The sequence below is a fragment of the Astyanax mexicanus genome, chromosome 6 (assembly GCF_023375975.1).
Source record: "Astyanax mexicanus isolate ESR-SI-001 chromosome 6, AstMex3_surface, whole genome shotgun sequence".
Classification (NCBI taxonomy): domain Eukaryota; kingdom Metazoa; phylum Chordata; class Actinopteri; order Characiformes; family Acestrorhamphidae; genus Astyanax; species Astyanax mexicanus.
Window position 1 is genome coordinate 57,375,647 of NC_064413.1, and position 11,155 is coordinate 57,386,801.

At 35.4% G+C, this 11,155-nt stretch overlaps 1 protein-coding gene across 1 annotated transcript; it reads left to right on the forward strand.

Moving 5' to 3' along the window:
• Positions 1–688: 688 nt before the first annotated feature.
• LOC111196920 (kallikrein-7-like) lies at positions 689–7,265 on the forward strand. Its single transcript, XM_049480516.1, has 5 exons — positions 689–742; positions 2,814–2,964; positions 4,171–4,415; positions 5,450–5,595; positions 6,946–7,265. Exons 1-5 carry the CDS (start codon positions 706–708, stop codon positions 7,090–7,092), a joined length of 726 nt encoding a protein of 241 aa, XP_049336473.1. The 5' UTR covers positions 689–705; the 3' UTR covers positions 7,093–7,265.
• The last annotated feature ends 3,890 nt before the right edge of the window (positions 7,266–11,155 follow it).

An 11,155-nucleotide genomic window follows, 5' to 3' on the forward strand; every position in this document is an offset into this window, starting at 1 on the left:
AAATTCTAAATAAAAATATTCTCATTTAGAGCATTTATTTACATAAAATGAGAAATGACTGAAATAACAAAAATGATGCAGAGCTTTCAGACCTCAAATAATGCAAAGAAAACAAGTTCATATTCATAAAGTTTTAAGAGTTCAGGAATCAATATTTGGTGGAATAACCCTGGTTTTTAATCACATTTTTTTATGTTCTCCTCCACCAGTCTTACACACTGCTTTTGGATAACTTTATGCTGCTTTACTCCTGGTGCAAAAATTCAAGCAGTTCAGTTTGGTGGTTTGATGGTTTGTGATCATCCATCTTCCTCTTGATTAATTTGGTAAAAAAAAAAAAACTAATTTATATATATATATATATATATATAAATAAATAAATTAGGTTTTTTTTCCAAATTAATCAAGAGGAAGATGGATGATCACAAGCCATGTCTTTAAATATATTGCCCAATGCAAAGAGTTCTATTGGGTTCTGTTATCTGATACCACTGATACAACTGACCCCCCTACACATCCCGCCCCCCACTTCTGATTAGAATATGTAAATCCAGCTCTATGTCTCTATGTGAGCCTAACACTGTGGGCGTGGCAGGCGGTGGGGTGTGGAGGATTCTGATTGGGTGGTGATGGATGGAGAGATACGGAGGGATTATATTATTCTTGGTGAACAGTGATCAGAGGCTTGTGAGGAAGAGGAGGAAGATGAAGATGTGTGTTGTGCTGTTCACCTTGTGGGCAGGTAACTGTTTTTACTCTAGTTATTCTCTCTATCTGTATCTCTCTCTCTCTCTCTCTGTCTCATTCTGTCTCTCTCTGTCTCATTCTGTCTCTCTCTCTCTGTCTCATTCTGTCTCTCTGACTCTCTCTCTCTCTGGTAAGAAGATTATAAGAGTCAATATCAGAACAATGAGCCTCTGTCCGGTTCCAAACCAACTCCAACTCAGTTTTGTTTCTGTGTTTAAGCTAAACAGCTGTTCAGGTGCAGTTTACCCTGATTTATTACCAGATAATAATTACTACATAATAACTAATGCTAATCTCTGCTTCTGCTCCATGCTGAACGCTGTATGTGCTGCATTCACTGCTCACGTCTACAACTGCGCATCTCTGTCTACCATTAAAACAGAGCTTTTAAATACATTTTCAGGCTGTTTGAATGAGCGAAATCTGTTCTCAATAATGTTAATTAACATTGGAACACTCGAGAAGCATAGACCTATTATTTAAAAAAAATGTTTATTAAGAACAGATCTCCGATTAAAGATTAAAACACGAACAATGAGAACAATGATTCACAGCCTAAACATCGGTACAGACTACAAGAATGATGTCTGAATAACTTAGAGAAGAGTCTAATACATTGCTCTTAACAAACAAATATAACACGTTTTACAAATGCAAAAAGCAATAAACAACAAACAAAACATGATTTTCAAACATTACTGTGTGATGATTCACGAACACACACAGCCCATTTGTAAATCACGTGATTTTTGGCACAGTTTTAGCAGAGTCGCAAACTCGTGTTGAGATTTTCTCACAAATACACCCCGCCTCGTACAAATGCATCGCCCCAGCACAGCAGGTGGTGCTGTGGGACACTTTACGAGATGTGGCTTTGCGGCAAAGCAAGCTCTACTGTCCAGCGCTCCCCAGAGCATTAATTACACTGATTAAAGTGATTAATACACCAATAATAATCATAACTCTACCAGTTTATACCCGATTTACACACGGCAGAGATGTAGTAATGATATAGGATGCTGTTACACATTACAAATACCTGCTTTCATACTGAAATGCTCTGGGGAGCGCTGGACAGTAGAGCTTGCTTTGCCGCACAGCCACATCTCGTAAAGTGTCCCACAGCGCCACCTGCTGTTCTGGGGTGATGCATTTGTACGAGGCGGGGTGTATTTGTGAGAAAATCTCAACACGAGTTTGCGACGGCTGAAAGTGTGCCAAATATCACGTGATTTACAAATGGGCTGTGCGTTTGTGAATCATCACACAGTAATGTTTGAAAATCATGTTTTGTTTGTTGTTTATTGCTTTTTGCATTTGTAAAATGTGTTATATTTGTTTGTTAAGAGCAATGTATTAGAAAACAGCTGTGTATTTATTTGAAGTTTACGTATATATTTACAACCATCAGGTTTTGTGTTTGTAAAACACACCATGTGTGTTAGATAGTCACGTTTTGTATTTTGAATACGTTTTCTTTATTTGCAAAGTTTTGGCACTAATTTAGCTCCATAGAATGCGCTCGCATAGTTTATTGGGGAGCATTTTGGTGCATTTAATTTTGTGCCTGTGTGAAAACAAACCAAACCAAAGGGGAAACACACTAAGTTAAGGAATTCATCAACTGATTTAGACCAGAGAAACCAACTACAGGTGTGGAAACACCCTAAAAATAACTTCAGATTTTATTTATTTTTTAATATGTATTATATTTTTTCAACTATACAGAAATCATATTGTTTGGCTTAATCTCCTTTTTATTTTCACTTTATGAGTGTTTAGTAAATTAATGGAAACCTGGTTTATCTAGAGTATCTTTCTCTCTCTCTGTCTCTCTTTCTCTCTCTCTCTCTCTCTCTCTCTTTCTCTGTCTCTCTCCCTGTCTCTCTCTCTATCTGTCTCTCTCTGTCTCTCTGTCTCTCTCTCTCTGTCTCTCTCTATCTCTCTCTCTCTCTCTGTATCTCTCTCTGTCTCTCTCTCTGTCTCTCTGTCTCTCTCTGTCTCTCTCTCTGTATCTCTCTCTCTCTCTCTCTCTCTCTCTCTCTCTTTCTCTGTCTCTCTCTCAGTGGTCAGTATCCGGTCAGTGTGGGGTGACTGTAAGGCTGATCTGAAGAATCATCATGTAATTTTAACTATTCCTGGAGATAACGTCGGCCACTGCTCCGGAGTTCTGCTGAGTAAAGACTGGATCATCAGTGCGGCTCAGTGTAAAGAAAAGTAAGACCACGCCCCTCACTACTGTCTTTTATTCTGAAGAGCATTAAAATACTCCTACAAAACAGTTTCACACAATTTAACTACCAATATTCCTCACCTAAGATTTATTAACCCTGTTCGATTTGATTGTAGTGCCACCATGTGGAGTAATGAAGCAGAAACTGTAGGAAGTTTATAGCGCCTATGTTTGTAACGCATTGGAGGCAGGATGCAAATGCAAGTTGGTTTTATTTTTAGACATTACAAAAACAAACAAATACTGAGACTATAAAACAAATGGCTAACTAGGTCTTAACAAAAAAAGAAGTGAAATAAACAAACAAAGAATCAAACAATTGTTGGGAAAATCAGCACTACCCTCAACTGCTCCAGTGCGTTCCCCTTGATTCTTTTGATGGAAGCCCGAAGTAGAGTTGATAGAGAGACAGGATACTTAGATCTTCAGCAAATTAGCAATTTATTACAACAGAGCTCTGGGAACCCCTTCCACTCAGACAGAGTTTCAGTAGAAGAAGTTCAATGATCCTTACATTTGCAAGACCTTATATCCCCAAAACCCCACCCATACATACTGTGCAAAGGTCAGTTAAACGGTTCCTCAGCAACTATTTCTAACTGATTAAGTTAAATCATTTATTGATTACTACTGTTTTCTATGTGTCCTCCGGCCTCATCTCTGCTGCTTAGGCGCCGACTTCTGCATTACATACTAAATACTGGACATTCAGTTTTGAGGTGTCAGCCTAACTGTCCTTTGCACACTCACCCACATACACAGTTCAGGTCAAATATCCAGAAACAACTCACTAGTTTCAGACACTTGAGTCAGCCCAAACAAGATCACTCACATGACACTTCATTCTCTTAATCATAATCAGGTTTTTGGATTAAATGTCATTTTGTCTGATCAGCTGAAAAATACCTTTAATATTAATATTTACTGTTTCTTAACACAATCTAAAGAAAACAAACCAGAACTCCATAGACCAAAACACTGCCGGTCAGAGGCTCAAGAAACAGAGAACAGAGGAGCACATGGGGTTTTTATACACAGGCACAGACAAGGGACACCTGTGGAATTAATGAGGGGGTGGGGTTACAAATGAGAAAGAAGTGGTTAAAGATGACATGGCAGGGCTAAGGCTTACAAAAATGTAATCACAGATCCCTCAAGAGAGCTCGATCACATGTTCTTATGTTTGTTAGAAATCTGGAGGTGATTATTGATCACAGTCCTCAGAAGACTGGAGACAGACGGAAGATCCAGAAGACAGAGATCTTTAAAAACAGCAAAGGAGAACATGACATCATGCTGCTGAAGATCGATAAAGAAGCCCCAGCTACCCTCCCCCGAGTCGCACTTCCTGACCTCAAAACCTGCAAAGCTCCAGCCAATCAGGCAGCGGTGCAGTTCTTCGCCTGGACTGGAGCAAGTTTTAACTTTACTCTCAGTAAGTTCATCTAAACACCTGACTGAAGAGTTTATCACGTTCCTTACAGTCATTTTACCCTAAAATCTTTCTTACCAAAAAAATAACAGTAAAGAACTTCAAACACAGTGTCTGTTAATGCAACCAACAGTACAATAGCATCAATAATAGTATTAAACAATCCAAACTCTACTGAGAACTGAAGGTTCTATGTTAGCAGTATTGCTAACTAGCCGTTGTTCAGGTGTTTGTACCTGTATAAACCTGTGTACAGGCGTTTGTACCTGTATAAACCTGTGTTCAGGTGTTATAAGCTGTGTTCAGGGGTAATAAGCTGTATTCAGGTGTTATAAGCTGTGTTCAGGTGTTATAAGCTGTGTTCAGGTGTTATAAGCTGTGTTCAGGTGTAATAAGCTGTATTCAGGTTTTATAAGCTGTGTTCAGGTGTTGTAACCTGTGTTCAGATGTTATAAGCTGTGTTCAGGTGTTATAAGCCGTGTTCAGGTGTTATAAGCTGTGTTCAGGTGTTATAAGCTGTGTTCAGGTGTAATAAGCTGTATTCAGGTTTTATAAGCTGTGTTCAGGTGTTGTAACCTGTGTTCAGGTGTTATAAGCTGTGTTCAGGTGTTATAAGCTGTGTTCAGGTGTTATAAGCCGTGTTCAGGTGTTATAAGCTGTGTTCAGGTGTTATAAGCCGTGTTCAGGTGTTATAAGCCGTGTTCAGGTGTTATAAGCCGTGTTCAGGTGTTATAAGCCGTGTTCAGGTGTTATAAGCCGTGTTCAGGTGTTATAAGCCGTGTTCAGGTGTTATAAGCCGTGTTCAGGTGTTATAAGCTGTGTTCAGGTGTTATAAGCCGTGTTCAGGTGTTATAAGCCGTGTTCAGGTGTTATAAGCTGTGTTCAGGTGTTATAAGCTGTGTTCAGGTGTTGTAAGCTGTGTTCAGGTGTTATAAGCTGTGTTCAGGTGTTACGAGCCGTGTTCAGGTGTTATAAGCCGTGTTCAGGTGTTATAAGCTGTGTTCAGGTGTTATAAGCTGTGTTCTCTCTGGCTGCAGACAGGGTGGTTCCTGAGAAGCTGCAGTGTGGGTCGGTGAAGGTTGCTGATTGTGGAAGCAGCTCCAGATATAAAGACGATGAGGAGATGAAGGTTTACGGCCACCAATCACTGCTGTGCACAAAACACCCGTCAGACGCCTGCGACGTACGACTTCCTCACTCACTTACAACCCCCAAACTAACCTCACAGTACATACTCAATAATTCAGAGTAGATACTCAATAATTCAGAGTAGATACTCAATAATTCAGAGTAGATACTCAATAATTGGGAGTATATACTTAATAATTGGTTATGTATACATAATAATTGGCAGTAGATATTCAATAATTGGTAGTAGATACTTAACTCATAGTAGATACTCCATAATTGGTAGTATATACTCAATAAGTGATAGTAAATACTCAATAATACTCAATACTCAATAAATACTCAAAAATTGGTTATATATACATAATTGGTGGTTGCGACTCAATAATTGGTAGTAGCGACTCAGTAATTGGTAGAAGATACTCAAGAATTGGTTATATATACATAATAATTGATAGTAGGTACTCAATAATTGGTTGTAGATATTCATTAATTGGTTATATATACATAATAATTGGTAGTAGATACTCAGTAATTCATACTAGATACTCAATAATTGGTAGTAGATACTCAATAATTGGTTATATATAAATATTAATTGGCAGTAGATACTCAATACTTGTTATATATACATAATAATTGATAGTAGATACTCAATAATTCATACTAGATACTTAATAATTGGTGATAGATACTCAATAATCAGTTTTATATACATAATAATTGGTGGTAGAGACTCAATAATTGGTAGTAGATACTTAATAATTTGCAGTAGATACTTAATAACTCATAGTAGATACTTAATAATTCATACTAGATACTCAATAATTGGTAGTAGATATTCAATAATTGGTAAAAGATACTTAATAACTGGTAGTAGCTACTTAATAATTGGTAGTAGATATTTAATAACTCAGTAGATACTTAATAATTCATACTAGATACTCAAAAATTGGTAGTAGATATTCAATAATTGGAAAAAGATACTTAATAACTGGTAGTAGATACTCAATAATTGGTAGTAGATATTTAATAATTGATACTTAATAACTGGTAGTAGATACTCAATAGTTCAACCACACTAATCATATAATTTATATAATGATCACTAAACACTGTGTTCCTCACAAATATAAACATTTTTATACAAAATACACATAAAGCTGTACAGTATTTTTTATCTAATAAATGTATACCTAGTATTTTACTGAGTAATTCATAGTGCATACTAAATAATTGCTAGTGGAGACTGAATAATCAGGGGTAGCTCATATATAATTTAGTTTAAATTTACAGTAGATTATTGTGTTTGTTGTAGTTATGTATTATAGATGAATAATAGAAATAATTTATAGTAAATTCTGTATAAAATAAGTGCTGATGAGTCTCTATCTCTCTCTCTCAGTTGTTTTCAGGTGCGGCTCTGGTGAGTGCTGGTAAACTGCACGGGGTTCTGGTGAACTCGGATATTTACTGTGAGAACTCGTTAGAGTTCATTAATATCTGTGATGGTGAATACAGGAAGTGGATCCTGGACACCACTCGTCTGTAGATCAGTTAAAGCTGTCCTGCTTTAAAAAATGAATAAAAATGTTCATTGCAGAGTTAATCTGAGTTAATCTGAGTTAATCTGAGTTTACTGTTCCTCTTCTGTTTCTGATTTAATGATTACATTGTCAAAAGGAAGTATATTTAAGAGCATTAAAAGTATGTTAGTATAAGTGAAAGAATACTAAAAGTGCACTTGTATTCATAATATCAGTTGTCTATTTAAGCAATGTGCAAATTATATGTTGTGTTGATAGAAAATATATACAGTGGCATTAAATACTGGTGAAAATGCACTTTAGTGTAATTTTTTTTTTCAGTAGCATTAAGGTATACACATTAAGATGTACATTTACAATATACTTCAAGTGTATTAAAAATGATGTTAAATGATGTTAAAAAAAGAATGACTAAAACAACATTTAATAACACAACATAATGCTTAATTACAATTAAAATATACTTAAATTGCCATAATTTGTTTCAAAATAGTACATTTAGTATGTATTTAAGTACGTCTTAATTGTAATGCTAAAAGTACATACTTTTCCATACTTATACTTTTAACAATTATATTTAAATGCACTTTTTTTCAGATTAATTGATTTAAATGTTAAACATGCATTAATATGAGTTAGATGCACTTTTAGAAATACAATGCTGCTCATATACCCATATTTATATCCTTAATTCACAATAAAAACAACTAAATGTCCTGCCTGATTTATAATACATAATAAAAATTCACAGTGTAATAAATCAATTATATATACACATGTTTTTCATAATGTTAGCTGAGTAATTCTTTAAATGTCAATTCATTATGCAAGTTCCATTAATAACAGAAATACCCTGTTTTCTCACCAAATTCAACTCTTATTTTGATAAATAAAACTCAATAAAATCATTGTTTTAGTGATTTTGTATCATATACTAATTCTCTTAATTAATGATGGGTGTGGTTAATCTTGGGTGTAACGTGAAATAAATAAACCAATCAGAGAGTCTCATCATTACTCATCATTCTCTTTAAGAGTAGAACCAGGTGAGCTCTGTCTTTGGTGGATTGCTATTGTAACGGTGCAGCTACCTGGACGTGTTCAACAAACTCTTCTCAGCAGAGGAAACTGAGCTGCTGGTTGACGCTGTGAAGGAGCTCCAGCAGCTCATTTACGGGAACAGCAATGTTATTTTATTTACTATTCTGTTTATTGTTGATGTAAAAGTTGGGTTTGTGCAGCTGTGTGTTCATGTGTGTGTAATAAGTGGGGGTGTACGCTCGGCTCGGCACGGCGCCTGTGTTACCGAGATAGCGATGAACGTCTGACTGTTGGCGTCTGTCTAGGTTGTATTCAGTCAGTGGAGCTCCTGTGTTTTCTGTTACCAAGATAAACAAGATAAAACTCCAGAAATGTACCTGAACACACCTCATTTCCAGAACACCACGCCCATCAGTGTAGATATATTCAGAAGATCTGCTGCTGTTTAAACCAGGCAGGAGGAAGGAGTGAAAATACACTGTTAACAGGGGGTGAGATAGCAATGAGCATCGCAATGCACCAAACACAGGGTGTAAAATAGGGCCCTGGGTGTTTATGTATTAAGATACATTACATAATTGGTGTAGGAACTGTGAGGGTGGGGGTGGATGGGGGTATCAAAAAACTGATGGATTTGCCCCCCCCCAAACTTAATACCGCAGATTTTTTTTTAAATTTTGAAAACACTCTAAAATCTGCCTCCCCACCATGAAAAACATTTATAAGTAAAATTAAATAAATTATCTCTGCTTTTATCAAGAAGACGGTGTGTACATGCTGCTGAGAGGGGGTGCTTCTCATGGCAGGGGTGCAGATTTAGGCACTACTATTATACTTTTTCCTGATTTCTTACCAGTCAGCGTAGCTTAGAACAGTATCTTGGGTATTTCCGTTTTCGAAGTAAAGTTAAAGCCAAGAAGATATGGGTGCACGCTCCCGAGAGAGGGGGCTTTTCCTGGCGGGGGTGCTGAATTCAGCATAACACCTGCTTTACACGTGAGGTCAGTGATGAGAACAATGAATCACTACAATAATCAATGAATCACAATATACTGCAAATAAGTACTAAAATACTGGGAGGGTTTGAGTTATCTAACATTTATATTAACTGCTGCCAAAAATCTCTAAAGAGTGGAAAAGGGTAAATATACAACAGAATTGACATGCCAATACATAATATTAAAAATAGCCATATTTGTTGTTATATTATTTTAAATATTAGGTGATAACTGATTTAGATCAATTTTACTCCTCCCACCTCAACAAACACACATCTATTAAACACACACAATAGTTTTAAATAACACTGCAACATATATATGCCTATTTATATATTTATATTATTTATTTATTTATTTATTTTTTTCTCTTCTTTGTTTTTCTCTCTCTCTCTCTCGCTTTCTCTCTCCTTTTTGTGTGGTGAAGTTGGAGGAGTTGGGTTGTGGGATGTAGGAGGGGTTTTATAAGTAATAAATAATAAAGTATTTTTAGTCCTCCGAAGAGGGGGGGAGGTGGCTGGCAAAAAAAAAATAATAATAAAAATAAAAATAACATTGCAACATAAAATTGCGATTTTTGCATGAGGTGGTTACATATATGCAAAATTAATCACTTACTTTTAACTATTTTTCCCAGATCTTCAAATTTTAAAACGAGTCAAACTGACCCGCAACCTAACAGGAGGGTTAAATGTAAATTTACTTTAGTTAAGCTGCATCTACTTTGATGTATCTTTTGACTCTGGCTTCTATAAAATCAAATTATATTTACAAGGTTAACAATGAAGCACTGATTAAATCACTCTGGATTAATTAATATGTTAAATGCCTTTAATAATAATGTAAATAATATAAATTATTAACTGGGGATGAATCTGTTATTATGTGGGATCTTCTAAACTGGAAGAAGATGCTGGACGGTTGTGTAAAACGACCTCAGGCTGCTTTCACCGCCGTGGTGAACACCTCTTACTGGAACTTTACTCTAAAGTGACTCATTTCATACTAAACCCAAACCAGCAGGAGTTTAAGAGGAGGAGATCCTATTTAACTTCACAAGTTCAGACTCTAAATCAGCTGAAACCTGCGGAACAGGTTTTTACTGCAGCGTTTGATACAAGTTAATACAGGATATGATTGGGGTGGGGCGGGGAATAGGTGTAGGTTTATATTGAATATTAAATAATTTACATTCAAATTATAGTTTAGCTTCATTTATTGGACTTACTAGATTTAGTTTAGTTTAATGTTAGTTGAGCTTCTACAAGGAATCTTCTTTAATGAACCAAATCAGTATAGTACTTTTTTTCCTCTGTTTAAACTTTTCTTTACATTTCTTTTATATTTTGTTTATTATTTAGTTATTATTTGTTTACTATATTGCTATGTCCTTTTTCACTTTTTTTTAAATTATTTTAACTATTTTTATGTTTGCCTACATCAGATCCTATGATGAACAGAACTATAGAAAAGCTGCATTACTTAATATACAATCTGTTTATAGAAATGGAGATTTTTAGTAGTGTTCCTCAGTTCCTCAGTATCAGTCAGAGACCAGCTCAGTGATGACAAACAGCTTCCTGCACCTCATAAACCACCAACTTCTCAAGAATACTAAACCCGTGATCACTGAACACAGAGTTACAACACTGCTCAAAAACATTCTGAGATTAAATACAGTTATCCATAATTACAAACTGAATTAGTCTAAAATAGCACGTTTTACACAAGCTGTACACGTAAGAGCATTAAAAATATGGTTAAATTAGGAAACCCTAAGTGTATTAAGTATTTTTTTTCAAAGTTTACTTAACATGAAAAGTACATACCTTTTTAAAATTAATATATGCACTTAAATACATACTAAATGTACTATTTTGGAACAACTTAATTAGTTAAGTTGTAATTAAGCTATATTTAAACACATAAGCATTAGATTGTGCTTTTAGAAGCTTTTTTCATAAAACTTCTGTGAACTTAATAGATTTAAGTTTGTTTTTTTAAACATTATTTTAATACACTTTAAGTA